General features: G+C 50.9%; 1 protein-coding gene and 1 long non-coding RNA gene across 3 annotated transcripts in view; one reads left to right on the forward strand and one right to left on the reverse strand.

Annotated features, from left to right (window-relative positions):
* Positions 1–10,737, forward strand: part of LOC113241062 (uncharacterized) — a 52,389-nt gene extending 41,652 nt beyond the window's left edge. The window contains exon 8 of the long non-coding RNA XR_008956484.1: positions 2,219–10,737. This is a non-coding gene — a long non-coding RNA (uncharacterized LOC113241062). The remainder of the gene's footprint in view (positions 1–2,218) is intronic.
* ECHDC3 (enoyl-CoA hydratase domain containing 3) overlaps positions 1–16,466 on the reverse strand; it is a 34,132-nt gene that overhangs the window by 6,998 nt on the left and 10,668 nt on the right. The window contains exons 4-5 of one of the 2 annotated variants that reach the window (XM_057304586.1): positions 15,632–15,832; positions 11,299–15,356 (exon numbers count right to left, since the gene is read on the reverse strand). In XM_057304586.1, coding sequence (XP_057160569.1) covers positions 15,198–15,356; positions 15,632–15,832 — 360 coding nt within the window. In that variant the 3' untranslated portion in view covers positions 11,299–15,197. Of the gene's footprint in view, positions 1–11,298; positions 15,357–15,631; positions 15,833–16,466 lie in introns of those variants that run through there. The other variant, XM_044392070.3, reaches the window with a different exon arrangement.

Below are 16,466 nucleotides of genomic sequence, written 5' to 3' on the forward strand. Positions count from 1 at the left end.
CCTAACCCCTTAGCAGGTACGCGTTGTTATCACCCCTCTTATAACCACAAAGAAACTCAGACTCAAAGAAATTAGACAGCTAGCCCCACATCACACAGTAGTGAGAAGGGTGAACTCAGAGGTAACTCAGCTCTCTGACTCTTGTTCCATGATAACTACTTCGTATTTGAATTTTAATGTGTTCATGATTTATCTCATGGATAAATCTGGAGGGTCGGAATTGTCTTACACTTAAAAAAACAAACAACCCACCCCATAGTGCCTAGCATAGGACTTTGCAATTAAGTAGACACTTCATAAATACAGGCATTGAGGTTTTAAAAATCACCTCTTGGCTGTTTCTTTTGGGAGATAGATCGGGGGGGGGGGGATCTATGAAGGAAGTTAAATCTGTTTTCATGTGAACATGGTAACTTTCGAGGGACACGTCACACTGGGGGCCCAACAGGAGGAGGGGTGTGATGGTCCTTGTAGGGTATGGGCTGGGTGAAGGGCACAACTGACCAGTCGGGCAACTGTCCATCCTCCCTTAGGGATGGGGAGGGCTTGCTGATCTAGGAACTAAGGGGCCTCAAGGAACATCACTGGTAAAGACTGGACAGACTGCTGTTCTAAAGGTTAATTAGCAAATGATCAGAGTCATAACTTTGACAACAGTAACAAATGAGACAATTTTGGCTTAAGGTTCAAATAAGCATATTAACCATTTCGGGAGATTCTATCAAGTGCGAATCTGTTAGATATCTTTGCCCCTTGCCAACCAACCACGTACTTTATACATCTCTCTAGGTGAAGAATGTTTTATCACCACAAGTGTTAGCACTTGGAGACTGAAACATGCTTCAGCCATGCCTTTAAAGAAAGAAAACAGGCTTTCCAGAACCCCTGGGACAGATTCCATCTTAGTGTAGCAACATGACTCCCGAGTATCGACCTACATTCACGAAGAGACGATTACCAACTTCCCCGGGTCTATACAGAAAACGGAATTAATTCATGTTCTGCTCAGCGATTTCACTTTCCAAAACTGATGTCGAAAATGTGAACAGAGAATTTTATTTATTTATTTATTTATTTATTTATTTATTTATTTTAAGATTTTATTTATTTATTGGACAGAGAGAGACACAGCGAGAGAGGGAACACCAGCGGGGGGGAGTGTGACAGGGAGAAGCAGGCTTCCTGCTGAGCAGGGAGCCTGATGCAGGGCTTGATCCTGGGCCCCTGGGATCATGACCTGAGCCGAAGGCAGATGCTTAATGACTGAGCCACCCAGGCGCCCCTCAACTGAGAATTTTAAAAAGCCCATCTGTATCCTGTAGGCTGTACCCTGGCAACGTTTACTTGGACCTACACAACCTGACTGAAGGCCCACTCTGTGCTGAACAGGGTCTAGCCTCCGAGGATTGAAAAACCGCTCCTGCAGGAACTCACACCTTTGTTGGGGGGAAGGGGGGTGGTGAGACACTAGACTATGAATGAAAAAGAAATAATTGAAGGTGCTTCCCGCACAATGGAAGTATCTACAACATGAAGCAATGTAGCGGTCACCTGACAACGACAGAGGGGGGAAGGATCACGGGGCGCAGGGATCACAAACCCATGCCCCCAGAGCTAGACTCACTGTGTTCCCCCAGGGCGCCTGGGTGGCTCTGTCGGTTAGGTGTCCAACTCTTGATTTTGGCTCAGGTCGTGGTCTCAGGGTCGTGGGATGGAGCCCCGAGACGGGCTCCGTGCTCAGTGGGGAGTCTGCTTGGGATTCTCTCTCTCCCTCTGCACTCCCCCGGCCCCTGCATGCACCTGTGTGCACAAGCTCTGTCTCTCTTAAATAAATAAATAAATCTAAAAAAAAACAAACCCCAAAACCACTTCCCCTCTACAGGACACATGATACAGAGAGGTCTTTGAAATTCTCAGACCACATTTCCCTAATCAGTTTTAGAAAGTGAAATCACTAACCAAAACCCACCCCTGCCTAGCTGTGTGATAATGAGCAAGTCACTTCATAACTTCATGTTTTGGTTTCTCGTCTGCATACATAATGGCATGCGTAAGGCCTTCTTCACAGAGATTTTATGAGGATTAGTGTATTAATGTCTGCAAAACGCTTAGAACAGTGCCTGGTGCAGTCACTACATAAATGTAAGTGTTGTTGGGCTCTCAGTCACATTCCCCTCTGACTGACGCATTTTTATTTTTTCTTTTTTTAAATTCCTAGAAACTTCTAAAACTGGCAATTATCATCTCTTTTGGTAAGGTAAATATTGAAAACATATGACATAAAAAAAGAAAATTTCTTAAATGTGTAAAAAGCATATATATATGCACAAGTTGGTTTTAGAGTCTGTGCTTACACAGCCCTGGTCAGGACAGGAAGATCCAAGGGAACCATTGCTCTGAAATCACTCGGGATGTCAGAGGACTGCCACACTGGGCGTGTAAACCTCATAATGTGGGATGTGCCAACCCACCCCTTCTCCCTGCGCCCCTGCTCCCTGTGGAACCCCCTCCTCCCCCACGCCGGGGAGCTAGAGGGGGCCAGGCCATCTCATCCAAGAGACCCTGCCTGCCAGCTTTCCATGGGCCTCTCTTTGGGACCTGAAAAATAAACTGTGGGCTCCAAAATAGAAAAGAAAAACCCTTGTAAGACAGAAAGTTAATATTTTATTAACTGTAACACATCAAGTTCAATAATGTTGAATTTATCTCCTGAACACTTGATAATTGCCAAGAAATCACGGGGCTCCTTTCCCTAAATAGAAGAATTACATTCAGTGTGGAATACAGGTGTATTCGGATGTTTAATGTGATAGGGGGTGGGGCTTCCAGAGGCACGAGCACCTGGGGCCTTTGAAGGCCTTAAAATCTGCCCGCGTGGAAGATTTCCAGAGGCTCCTGGAAGAGCTCAAGCCTCCTCACGTTCCTCTCCGAGCTGGTGGTGACTGCCTCCAACTTCATCAGAAAAGCTGCACGGGCTCAACCGTTAAAATACAGATGCAGCTGGAGAGAGACGGTCACTTCCGCTGGAAAGCAGGAGTTCATACATTTTAGTGTGCAGAATTACTTGGAGACTTTTTTTTTAACGCATATGTTTAGGCCTTGGAAGTGTGAATTTGTGATTCAGTAGGTCGGGGGAGAAGCCCAGGAACCTGCATGTGAAGATCCAGGTCATCCAGGGCCCACACTTTGGAAACTCTACTCTTTGTGCAGTGGGTTTTCAGAGGAAGCAGAGGAAAGGTGGTGGTGGGAGTGGGAATGGGGGGGTTGCTGGCTGAATAACACACGTGGACAAAATGAAGGGTGATTGCCAGTTGGGGGAGAGATGTGCGTCAGGTCGCGGCTTCCTGGTCGATGACACCTTCAAGAGGTGCAAGTGTGGCCCCGAGGCTCTGAGTATCTGGGATGGATTGCTCGTTCTCAAAGTGCTCAGGTGTTGCCAATGCTCTCTGCTTCTGGAGGTAAAACGCCCATCTTCTCCGTTTGTAGAAGAGCTTTTCCTTTGAGCAAAAGCTACCTGTTTCAAGTTCCTCGGCAAGTTCCCAAATCCCAGTATGGTAGAGTCCGGAGTGTCACAGCGAAGAGGACGAGAGGGTCCAACAGTGTCATGTATTTTGGACAGAGCAACGGAATCACCGGCTCACGGCCACACTGCAGACCTGGGACCGGAACGTGGCATTCTCCGTGCTCAAATCCCTGCTTTTCCCCGAATCTCCTTTGGTAAGCAAAACTGTGTGGCCTTGGCTGGGGCGTTTCTGATTGGTTTCCTCAGAGCGCATTCAGTCTCTCCAGGCTGGAAGAGCAGTCTTTTCAGCATGTTGGGAGGAACATGGCATGGTAGTCAGGAGCACAGACTCAGGACCGTGCGAGCCGAACCCACATCCTGGCTTGACCTCGGCAAATGCCTTCACTTCTCTGAGTCTCCTACACACCAGGGGGGTGGTCAGAGCTACTCCAGGAATTTCAGCTCCTTAAATCAGCCCTGTCCTTAATGGCAACTACCTCCAAATTCACTGGTGTGAAGTTAGTCGGGGGGCTGGTATCACACCATTTGCTGGTATTCTGCAGGGCTCAAGCCAGCCGGTGGAATGCTCTGTCACACAGGGCGAGGGGACCCCGTTCCCTGACTTCCTGGCGCTTGTGCTGCAGGGGTGTGGTCTGCGGGGCTGAGGTCAGCAAAGCTCCCTGAGAAGTAAATGGTACAGACAGAAAGATGAACATAGCAGGCTTTCCAAAAGCAATCATCATGTGTGTTTATCAGAAAAAATTTCATTCAATGTCCCAGTGGAGGGAAGCAGGGATACAAATTAACCCAAGATTTATATTTGCCTGGGGATGAATCATATGACATCAGAGGGCGGGTAGCCGATTTTCCTTCTGGATTATTTGCTCCACAGGCGAGGATTAAGATTTATAGCTAGTCCCTGAGTGCGCATCAGCTCACAGGCTGGGAAGCCAGCCCAGAGCCCCGAGGATTTCGTGGTTTCAGGGTGTAGTGCATGCTCATACAGAAACTGGAAAGTTGACTTTTGATTCTCATTTGCCAAATGTGTGTGTGAGAAGGCTTTGTCACTTTCTCCGAAGCCCAGGGCCTCTGTGACACCCTCTCCCCCACACCGTGTGATCTCGCAGTGTCAGGCAGGAACTTCCACATCAGGCCACCTGGGCAGGAAGGTACAGCAGGGGCCCCACTGCCAGCACTGTTTCTGAGCGGACCAAGACAGCCGCATCCTTCCCAATGTGGTCTAGAACGGCAGCGGACTCTTTATTGGCTTCGTAGTAAAAACTCCGTCCATGGTCCGCCGATAATCAAATCTCATGTCCCTTGCGCACTGGCAGAGTTCTGCAGCAAGGGGTGTGTGGTCCGTTCTTTCGTTCTGGAAAGCTGCCGTGGAACAGGGCAGTCCTATCTTCGGGGCTGGCCTCCCGCCAGCCCAGGCTCTGCCCACGAGGCCACATGGCCAGGGGGAGGCGCACGCATGGCCTTTTCAGGCAGAGCTTGGAACCCTCGCTCTAGCCAGGGGCAGCTGTTGGACCTAGCACAAAGTGGGCCTCAACGACTCACCTGCAGGATGGAGACAACCATAGTGCCCGCTCCACGGGGTCTGGTGAGGATGAAATGAGAACGCACAGAGGGCACCTGGCACGTCCTAGGTGTCCAGCAAACCGCAGCTCTGATGCCCTCTGCGCACGACGAGCATCTTAGTAACAAGTTCCTCCTTTCCAAGAAAGCACTCTTTTTTTTTTTTTAACCTTTCTAAACTCAGGCAAAACAAAAAATTGTCAATCTCAATAGAAACCCGTGGAAACACTGGGGACAGCCATTGCAACACGTGCGAGCCCTGAAGGAGAACCCCGGGGTAGAGCCCTGTGCTTCTCTATCTCAGCCTTGGGACTGGGCCACATTATGGCCACATTCTACTCCGAGGGAAGATAGACTGTTTTGTTTTGTTTTTTTTTAAAAGCCCTACATGTGAAAGCTTGAGGACAAAAGATCTGGAATACATCTTGGGCCAGGCTGGGCCCGAAGCCAGAGAGGAACAGGTTTAGGTCGTGATCCACGGGCTTGCTCAGCTGGGGAGCTCGAAGGCCTGGGGCTAGTTTGTACCGCCTCCCGGAAGTGGAGCAGAGCAGGTGGGGTGCAGGGGAGAGAACACTCGTCCTGTGTCCCTCCCACCGCTTCCTGATGTTTCCGTCCTCGGGGTCCGGGTGTCAGGATCTCGGCCAGGACGCTCACTACAGAACCATCAGGCACCCGGTGTGCAGCTTACAAAGAAATAGATCATTGGTTTTCTGTTTGTTTTTTTCTTTTCTCAGACAGCTTGCAGTCTGGCTGGGGAAAGATAAAATTACCAGTCCCTCTCAATATTTAATCTTTTTAAATCACAGAAGATTAGTCCAAAGCCTAATTTCCGTTGAGAAGTGGAATCCAGAAGATTTTCGGTGTGGAGAACATCCTGTGGAGAACTGAAATGCTCGGCCGCTCCTGGGCAGCCAGAATGACCTCCACCTCCGGGGACACTTCAGAAGGCAGAGTTCGGCTGGCATCCTCCTGTTACGCTTCTGTGTATCCTCACCTTCTCCCGCGTCAGGCGACCCCCCAGTTACGGGCCTTGAAGGCGCATTTCAAGGACCAGGCTTTCCACCACAGCTAGCCGGCCCAGGTGCTGACTGTCCTTCCCCTTGATTTGATTATCCGCGTCCTCCTTTCCCCACGGAATCCTGGCTTTTTGTTCAGACCACGTGCGGTGAGACCATTACTGCTGTTACATAGCAGGCCGCCTTCTGTAGTCATGAGGCAGCAGTGGTGTTCCGGCATCAGAAGGTGGGGGGCGGGGGCTGCCTCTTCCTCCGCTTCTCTAATGAGAGCACTCACTGCGACCAAACGGGTTTTCTCTTCTGGATGAAGGCCTTGATTCCCTCCTGCCCATCCTTCAGGGCCACGTTGTCCACCATGGTCTGGGAGGTGAGGTGGTAGGCTGTTCTAAGGTCCTGGGGCAGCTGCCTGTAGAAGGTGGCCTTACCCAAAGACACCACAGGACGGCTCAAGGAGGCAATCTTCTTTGCAATTTTCATGGTCTCTTCCTCCAGCTGGTCTTCTGGTACGACTTTGCTCAGCAGCCCATGGAGCAAGGCCTCCTGAGCAGAAATGGGCTCCCCAGTAAAAAGCATTTCTAAGGCAACCTGAGGGAGGAAACGTGTGTTATTAAGGCACGCTCCTTGTGACCCCCCCTGCTAGCCAAGCCACCCTCTCCCTTCCAGTCTGCTGACTTCCCTACAACCTCAGTCCAGTTACCTGCTTCTTCAAATAGCATGTCATCTGTCAGGCCCGACGTCTGTGACACCCAAACTCCTGCCAGGGACAGGGCTGGATATTTCCAAGAGGAAGGAGAATGCAAGTCCCCAGGAAAGGGCCTGACTCACCGCGTTCTCCTGCTCCTTCCCCAGAGCTCATCTCCCAGACCCTGCCAAGCCAGGAGCTCCCCTCTGCCTCTTGCAAGGGCCAGGCACGGGACAGTGGCCACGTCTGATGGGAGGGAACCAAAACTGAAGCCCCAGACCTGCCACAGACCAACGCAGTGGCTGCTTTCCAGAAGGAGGAAAATGCTCAGAGATGCCACCACCTCAGGTCCGATTGAGAGAGCAGTCCCTGAATCCAGAGGAGGAAGGATTGAAAGGAAATATCTTCCAGGGACCAGACCTAGGATCCCGGCATGACGTAACTTACTCAAGATGCTGCCTCCCTCTGACGACCCCCACCCCTACACTCCGGGCCTGCAGAACAAGGGGTAGAGATTCCTTGCTCTCCATGGTTTGCTCCGTTCTATAGCCTGCCACGTACTGTGCCTCAATTCTCTAATTCTACAAAGCCTGGCCTCTTGAGAGTCAAATTCACGATTTCAAAGTGGGGTTCCTGCTGCACATGGAGCACACAGGTGGGGAGGTACCTTTACGCTCCCGCCCCCACACCTCCTGCAGCCCCACTGTTCCTTGAACGCACCGGGCATGCTGTCACCTCGGGGTGCTTGTACTTGGTACTCCCTCTGCCTGCGATGCTCCGTCCCCAGGAGTCCTCACGACTGGTGCCCTCGTCTCCGTCAGGTCTCGGCTCCCACATCCTCTTGTCCACATGGTCCTCCCTGACCACGCTAGTAGATCTGCAAAATCTGCAGGTCACACCCCAGCGCTATCCCCTTCCCGGCTGGATCGCCAGCCTTTGTGCTTCCGCCATTTAACACACCGTATATCCAACATGTGGATTTTGTGTATTGTATTATCTCCTTTGCTAGCAGGTAAATGCCACCAGGTCAGGGATTTTTTTTTTAACTGTTCTGTTGATTTCTGTGCCACCAGCACAGAAGGTCACTTGCACATAGTAGGCAGCTTACTAAATATTTCTCGATGAGTGATTTGAGGGATGGCAGATGAAAGCCGGCGGCATGGCAGAGGGGAGGCTTCCGTTCTTGGTCAAAGCAGAGACTCAGCTTCCGCCTGCGCTGCTTATTTGGGCTGCCTCGTCTTGGAACCTGGCTGCTGCGGTGGGTGGGGATGTCCAAGACCCAGGAAAGGCTGTGAGAATGTTCCAGTGTCCAGCCCAGCTGGGGTCCCAGCTGAGAGGCTGCCCAGCAGCCAGAGTCGGGAGTCAGCGAGTCACTCCCCCATCTGTAGTTCCTCCCAGCTGAGGCCACACACACTGCAGAGCAGAGAGAAGCTTCCTCACGGAGCCCTGTCCAGATTGCAGATTCATGAGCTCCACGAATGAGTGTGGTTGCTTTGAGCCACTGAGTTATGGGTGGTCCGCTCAGCAGTAACAGATAATGGGACCTGCTTGAGATCCGATCTGGGGGTCCTTAGCATTCAGATCCTGCTACCGACTAGGTTTCTCAACCTTGGTGCCATTGCATATTTGGAGCCAGATGATACCTGGTTGTGTGAGATTGTCCTGTGCATTGTAGAATGTTTATCAGCATCCCTGGTCTCTATCTGCCAGGAGCCAGGAGTTACGTGTCCCACCCCCCCAAGCTATGACCATCACAAATGTCCCCAGGCACTGCCAGGCATCCCCTGGAGCCGGTATTGCCCCCAGTGTAGAACCACTGTTTTAAATGGTTTTTTAAATCATCACACTAGATTGTCTCAGCTAGGGATGGGGCTTTGATAAAGAAGGAGGGGTCAGAAGGCTTGGCTTGAGGACTCCTGCCATCATGGGGACAAGTGGAGTACCTCCTGGACTGGCAGTTGGGGCAAGTGATGCTGGTCCCCAACTTCTCTGCAAAGGTAGGGGATGGACTAAGTCCCAGCACTGTCCAGTCTGGGGGAATGTAATGGCTCTATGTTGGAGGCAGCAGGAACGCGATGCCTGTGGGTCACTCCAGAGACCACGTGTTGGTTGGCCAGGAGTAGTGTCATCACTCCAAAGCAGGTCGCAAGCCCCTGGTTGAACGTGGAGCTAAAAGCCAGGTCCTGCTGATTAAGGGCTGCTAAGACCCTGCTGAAGACACCCAGTGAGTCACATGAAGGGGCCGGGACAAGGTCTGCTCTGTCGCTGCCTGAGAAGCACGTTCAGCAGGGACCCAGGTCAGAAGCCAGGGGAAAGCAGGGTCACTGCACCTTCCAGCCTTTCTTTTCCTCTGTTCATGTGGGTGGCTCTCAAGAAATTCATGGGGACCACAGAGCAGACAGTGGCCAGCCCTGAAAACAACACTAAAAATCAAATCCAGTGAAGAAAAGTCCTCAATCCCTTTACAGCAATCCCTTCACAGCAGGGGCCAAGACCTCAAACAGCCTTCCAAGAGTAGTTATGAGGGGCGCCTGGGTGGCTCAGTCAGTTGAGTATTCAGCTCAGGTCATGATCTCAGGGTTGTAAGATTGAGCCCCGCGTTGGGCTCCGTGCTGGGCATGGAGCTTGCTTGGGATTTTTCTCCCTTTCTCTCCCTTCCTCTCCTTCCCTCTCTGCCCCTCTCTCCTCACTCTCTCTCTCTCGCAAATAAATAAAAATCTTTTAAAAAAAGAGTAGCTATGAAAATGGTAGCAGAATTGGAAGGAGGAAATCATTAAAATCAAAGTAGTAAGGGCTCCTTTGGCTGGCTCGGCGGACAGGCATTCATTCACCCTGTGCCGTCTGTACTTGCCGGCTGGGCTCATGATCATGGGACAGTTCCCTTGTCCCTTCCTCCAACAGATGCTTTCTTCAATGTCTCTGTTCTTCCTATGTCTTTCTTTCTCTTCCTGAGCCTCCTTGGTTCTGTTCTCCTTCCCGTGCTTCCATGACCCACCTACAGAACGCCTGTCTGATTCAGATACTTCAGCTGCCCGGGGTCCAAGAGCTCCAAGAAGTTTTCAGGGTGAGTCCTCTGGAGTCCAAGCTTCTGCAGGCCTGGGCACAGGCCAAGGTGCGGGTGGGGGATCCTGTCCTGCCTGCAGAGTGTGGCTCCTCCAAAGGACCCCGGGCATGTTGTTTCTCGTCTCCCCCTTCCCCAGCTGGAATGCAAGTGTACGAATGAGTCTCTCAGACATGTGGGAAAGAACAGCCTACAAAGGACCGCAGGGCTCATGGTCACATCGAGTGCAACAGAAATGCTAGGGAAAACGGTCCATCTGAGCAAGACCTGAACAGAGGGAAAGAACTATGATGCTTCTGCTTGCTCAAGGGGCCTGGCACGAGTCTGTGTTTGAGGCTGGGGGCCGGGTTCCGTGAGCAGGAACTCCAAGCGAGCACAACTTTCTCTTGGACATTCATTCACCCAACAAATATTCACACAGGAGAGCTACAAGTATCAAGAGCAGTGCTACGCACTGAATTGTGTCTCCCCAAAATGCATGTGTGGAAGTCCTAGGCACCCGTGCAACTGTTCTTGGAGATGGGGCCTTTAGGGTAGTAATTAAGGTTAACTGAGGTCATTGGGGAGGGCCCTGATTCAATAGGATTGGTGGCCTTTTGAGCAGAGTTAGAGATCTCTGTGTGTCTGAGTCTCTCTTGCTTCCACATGAGGACATAGTAGTAAATAGTAGGAAGGTGGCCAGCTCCAAGCCAGGAAGAGAGCTCTTACCAGGAATCACACCTGCTGGCATGTTGACCTGAGACTCCCAGCCTCTGGAAGTGCGAGAAAGTAAATTTCTGTTGTTTCAGCCCCAGGTGACTAATACACACCCAGGAAGACTATGGGTTTTTGTAATGTCTTAATTCCGAAGCAACTCCAAAAACACATTAAAAAAAAAAAAATCCAAGTCCCAAGTCCCGAAACTGAGTCACTCGGGGAGAATGTGGAGTCCTCACCCCTGAAGAGGTATGAATGGGAGCGGCCCTGTCTGTCAGGCCCAGGCAGCTCTGCCCACAGGTGGATACAGGATCTCTTAAATTCCCTCCTAGACAAAGGATTCCTAATGTTATTTCAGGATCTCTAATATCCACAAAAAGGAAGTGACCTCGAGCTATAGCATGAGGGACTGTCATTGGACAGAAGGTATTTTCTCTTCCAGTGAGTCAGCCAGCCAAGTGGAGAAGGACAGAGATAGACAGATGGTCAGAAGGTGAGAGACCATCAAAAATCAGACAGCTATCTGATGCGTCCCCACCAAGTTCTGGGCTCTGTGCTCAGCACACACCATCCCAGCCTCTCCCAGTACCTACTACCTAGTGGGAATGAGAATGGCTAAATTCAGAAATCACCTCATAAGCAAATATTTTCAAAGACAAAAGACACTCGTCTTTCTGGAATACTCTAAATGCAGCCTTGCCTGCCGGTAGGTGAAGGGACCACATCATCTGGACTAGTCCCTTTGACTCCTGGATCCATCATCTTTTTTGGGCACAAACTTCCTTTATTACCACTTACACAGATTCACTTCCAACAAAAAATCTGAATTGTTAAATAGTAGTAGGTTCATTTAAGTCCCCATCCTTTTTCCCACCTCATGGAAAGTGACAGACTCTTCTGTGAAGAGGGATCACGAGGAGGGCCTGGGGCACCAAGTCTTGTCGGGCTTTGAAACCCAGTTTGGGTGCCCTCAGTGCGGTCACGGGGTTTGGAGTCAGGCACACGAGCTCTGCGTCTCAGTGTCTTCTCAAACCCAGGCAACACCACAGGCCTCTCACCTCCCAGGAGACATCACAGGAAAGCCAGTTTTCAAAAGCAAAGAAGTCAAGAGAACAGGTGAAGAACCAGGACGATAGAGAGGTGGCGGGCCGAGTGGCTTCCTTCCAGCGAATGACAGATGTGTCCGACTAGACGGGAACGGGGAGGAAAGGGCCCCTGTGGCTCTTACCGATGGAGGCGCATCGCTGGCTGGGGGCAGCCCGGAGCTGGGTGCGCCAGCGTCAGCCTGGACCGGGCGGGGCACACTCTCCCTCGTGCTTCCACTGCCCTGGCTCCTCACCTTTCGTTCCGGAACACCAGGAAGGCCTTAAGGGGATTCACGCTACTCCTGAAAGAAGTCTTGATGGGAGTAAGGTCAAGAGCCCTGCCTGGGTTCATCCCCTTCTTTGGGCCTCGGTTTCCTAATCTGCCTACTGGGGTCATAGTGTTAGCACATATTGATTTATGGGGATTTTACCCATGTGGGTTGGATAACAGCTTGGTATTCTCTGAGAAAAAGAAAGCCTGTTTACTTTCTAGCTAATCAGCACAATCTTTGCTTATGATTGAAGTTTCTATGTGGTGTCCCCAGAACTTCAGATGAGAGAGAAGAAGGTGCCTTCTCTCATCCTTTTCCTTCATCAGTTCAAGCTGCCTTTTATGACGACAGTTCTTGGGACCCCGTAACAAGCTGGGGGTTTAATACTTCCTCTTCCTGGGGCACTTGCCTTAAAAACAATAGCACTTGAGGCCAAGGCGAACCCAGAAAGCAGCAGGACTTGGGTCTGGAGTTGGTCCCCCGAGTTCCAATGCCAGATGGGCCACTTACTAACCACAAGACCTTAAGGATGCAACTTAAGCCGTTTGAGTCTGTTTCCTCATCTGAAAATGGGAATACGCCTTCCATCCTCCTGCGGGATTGTGCAGATGAGGGACAGTAAGTGCAAAGCTAATGCGACCGTGCTGGGCACTCAGTCAGCACCTAACAACTGCACTGATGATTATTAACGTGCCTCTTCCAACTGTACATTTGTATGAATCTCTGACTGGCTTTTAGGTATCACAGCCCTGAAAGGGGTGATTCTCTAAAGCAGAGGGGTCTTTGGGGCCCCTCGAGTCACATCCACGATAAGAACCGGCTGGTGGCGTGTTAGCGTTATGGGCTGGCGATGCAGTAGGGCTCAGGAAGGAAGGAAGCTGATGGACGGAGGGTCACAGGGCTAGTTTAGTTGCTGGGAGACATTAGGCAAGGCCCTGAATCACCCCCAGGCCCTCTTGTAAATTGGGGGGTTGAACTACACGTTCTCAAAGGTGCTGAGGCCAATGGCCGTGCAAATCTCTGTTAAAGTGCAGATTCTGATGCGGTCCATCCGAGGGGGGCCTGCGACCCTGCATTTCTCAGGCTTTCTGGTGGTCTCCATACCAGGCTGAGTAGCAAGACGTTAACACTCTTTCCAGCTCGGAAGTTCTACTCTGTTCTAGACTATGAGGAAATCAGATTCCACAGATACACAGTTACCACGGGCAAATAGGTGGAAGCCAGCGTTCCCACCACAGAGAAATGACGGGCTGGGGCAGCGGGGGTTCGGATCTTTCACACGCTCTCCCGCTCTCCCAGGATACCAACTGCTTGAGGAACTGGCATTTCTGAGCGAGGCCGGCTCTGGCTGGGGGAGGGGAGCAGCTGCACCGGGCAGGTGGTTTATAGGGTGCGATGAAGATGCATTATTTAAATCACGCCAGAAGAGAGAAACGCTTTACAAATGTGGAAAATTATTCAGGCCCAGGCTCAGTCTGGCTTGAACACAAGGGCTGCACTCCATTTCTGCTCCCAGCAGACAAACTGCAGCCCTCCGACTCTGGCACGGCTGAGCTGTTTCCCATGGTGACCGGCAGAGGGCACTGGTGACCCACACACGCGGCTCTAGCCGGGACGGAAAGGGTAGAGCTTCCCCACTAGGCGAGTTTCCAAAAGCACTTGCTTGCTTCCCTGTGGCTCTGTGCGGGGGACATGTGCCCAGCACCCACCGAAGCCTACGGGCCTGTGTATGGATGTGTTCATAGGGCTGCAATCAAGCAGTGAACGCAGGAAGGGGTGTTTCTGGTTAGGTTTAGATTTCTATGAATCCTTACTTGCCTCCTCCAGGGGGCCGCACAGGTGAGACCTGCAGATCCAGCTACCTGGCAAAGGCCCTGCATTCCGACAGACTTTTCCTCCCACTGAATTCCCTTTGTCGGTACTGTGACTTCAGATCATGAGTGTTGACCCCAAACCGTGTATCCACTTCACGCCTCTGTGTAGTAATGCACCCAACAGGCAAGGACGTCTACTGACAACTCTGAACCACCTTCAGCCTGCTAACTAGGAAGAAACTCGGGATCAGATCACAAGGAGTGCAGCTCACGGAGCTGAGTGGGACAATACTGGGGACTCTGCCCTCATCTTCTCAGCGGGCCAGCTGCCCGCGCGAGGTGAAAGCTGCTTTGGTTCTTGCCACGTCCTGCCCCTTCATCTGTCACGCTGGACAGTTGTGCAGGGTGGTTCTGAGCACTGTGCTTCCTGGAAACTTAAGGCCTGTATTTGTCACATTTGTTTTTTTCTCTTCTCAAAAACTCATTTAAAACCTGACAAATGTGATTACAATGTTTACGTTTCCAGGACTCCATCCTGAGCCTTGATTCAAAAAGTTTGTGTTAAGAAAGAATGGATTCTTATCCTGACAGCAGGGCTGATCCAAAGATTTAAATGTCTTACTGTGGACCCTTCCAGAACATCAGGTATTAAAGAAGACAAACAGCTACAGATGGGGTAACCAGTCTGCCTACCTTTGACTATGCAAGAGGCCTCGCGACTTGATTTGCACAATTGTAAGGTAGTTTGTTAATGAGCTCTGACAATATACTTGAGATGCACTTGAATTTAATGTACTTGGCACAGAGTAGGGACTGAAGAAGTATTTACTAATTACTTTTAAGGTGAACGTGTATCCTGATGGGATGAAACCCCCTTAAGCTGCAAACCTTTTAGCAAGCTGTTATGTTTGACATCTCACCCTTTGCCCATTTTCAGCCGGTGTTCCTGCGAGTGAGTGCCTGTGTGAGTGTGTGAGTGTGTGAGTGTGTGTGTGTGTGTGTGTGTGTGTACTCGCAGGATCTGTCTTCAGACCTTTCTCACAAATACACATTTCTGTAAAAACTAATGAGGCACTGTAAAAGAAAGGAATGCACCTAAACTTGGTCCCACAACTTGATTTCCCTTGGGTCTCACCTCTTTTGCACCTCAGGCATACGGCAACTGCTAATTTTTGTAGTTGATGCTAAAATGGATAATGTATTCTAGAAAGCAGTTTAGGTTCCTATGTTCCACAACTTTGCCAACCTTTAAAACACATTTCCGGTTGAGAATGAGGATGTATTTTTTTCTAGAATAAGGAAACCCCCGGTTTACACTTACGAGATGTTTAGTAAATATTATTTTATGATGTGATAGGAAGGAAGAGAGTTTTGTGAAGAAAATGGACGTCACTGTGGTCGGCAACGACAAAACACCTTTTGTAATGTGGCTCCTTCTGGGGGCAGATCCAACTGAAATGTCACCATTGTGAACCTGACACACTCAGGGAATCAGCTCTTTTCAGTCCTTTCTGGAACAAGACAGACTGCTGGCGAACAATAAGCCAGTGACACTAGCGTCCTAGCCCCCTGATACTGACACGCGTCCCCCGGTGGTCCAACAGAACTGAGCTTCAACTGCAGGGCCGGTAAGATGACAAGAATGTGTGCCTTTATGCAAACAGACAAGACAAGTAAGGAACCTAACTAGCTGTCCTGAGGGGCAGGCAAGGGTGAAATGAGGTGAGAAGCTTCAGAGAAACAGGCAGCTGGCCATCCCTTCCCCCAGCACACCGCCTCAGAAGGGACACTGAGGCACATCCCGCCAGCCACACTCCAGGCAGAATGTCCTGATTCGAACGGTCCTTGTAACAAGTGAGTTCTGGAACTGACCATCCCCTGCCCTGGAGGATCGCATCTGGAGGGCCCGCAGGGAGTTCAATTACCTTTCTCGGCACCGCTCTCCCCAAGGCCACTGCAGGGGTGGAGCAGAAGAGCCCGATGTTCACACCTGGCGTGGCGAAAGAGGACTTGTCACTCGCCACGGCAATGTCACAGCTGGCAACGAGCTGGCAGCCGGCTGCGGTGGCCAAGCCGTTCACCATGGCGATGACGGGGACCGGGTGGTTCTGGATCAGCATCATGACCTGAAGGGGCAAACGCACCACTTCGTTTCGGTCCGAGAGCGAAATGAGACAGTCACACGTATCATTTTATGTGACTTCACACTTTGCAGAGCATTTTCCGTAGGCATTAGATCAAAGTCTCGAAAAAAGGGGTGAAAGGAGGCACGAAGAGAACTAAGTTGGTATTAAATACCGACTGTTTGGTCTTCCTGAGACCCAGGGCAGGAGCGAACCCGACATGACACCCAGGATGTGAAAGCACAGAGGGGACGAGGCAGCGAGATCCACAGGCTGCCAGCACAGCCCCAGTCTGTCCACGCCGGGCAGGACGCCTCTGTGAGGTTCCAGTCCCCCTGACTGGTGCCCAGCAGCCCCCCTGAAGCACAGAGCTGATTTTGATCTCTGGGGAACCATGCCTGCATGGAGTCTGCCCGCAGCACGTCTGAAACTGGTATTTGGTACTTCCTTGAAAAATTAAGGTGGCAAAGGAACTGGAAGGCAATTTCCGTAGTCATTACGTCTCAAATCACCGCCCTGAACATTCTCTCAGTTCTCTTACAGTGGTGGAGGGGCCCCCTGCTGTCATCCAAATAAACAAAATTCCCCAAACAGAGCCACTGGCACAGAGGAGCTGAAAACTTGCTCATAGGACCCC

This window comes from Ursus arctos, unplaced genomic scaffold, assembly GCF_023065955.2.
Source record: "Ursus arctos isolate Adak ecotype North America unplaced genomic scaffold, UrsArc2.0 scaffold_30, whole genome shotgun sequence".
Lineage (NCBI taxonomy): Eukaryota > Metazoa > Chordata > Mammalia > Carnivora > Ursidae > Ursus > Ursus arctos.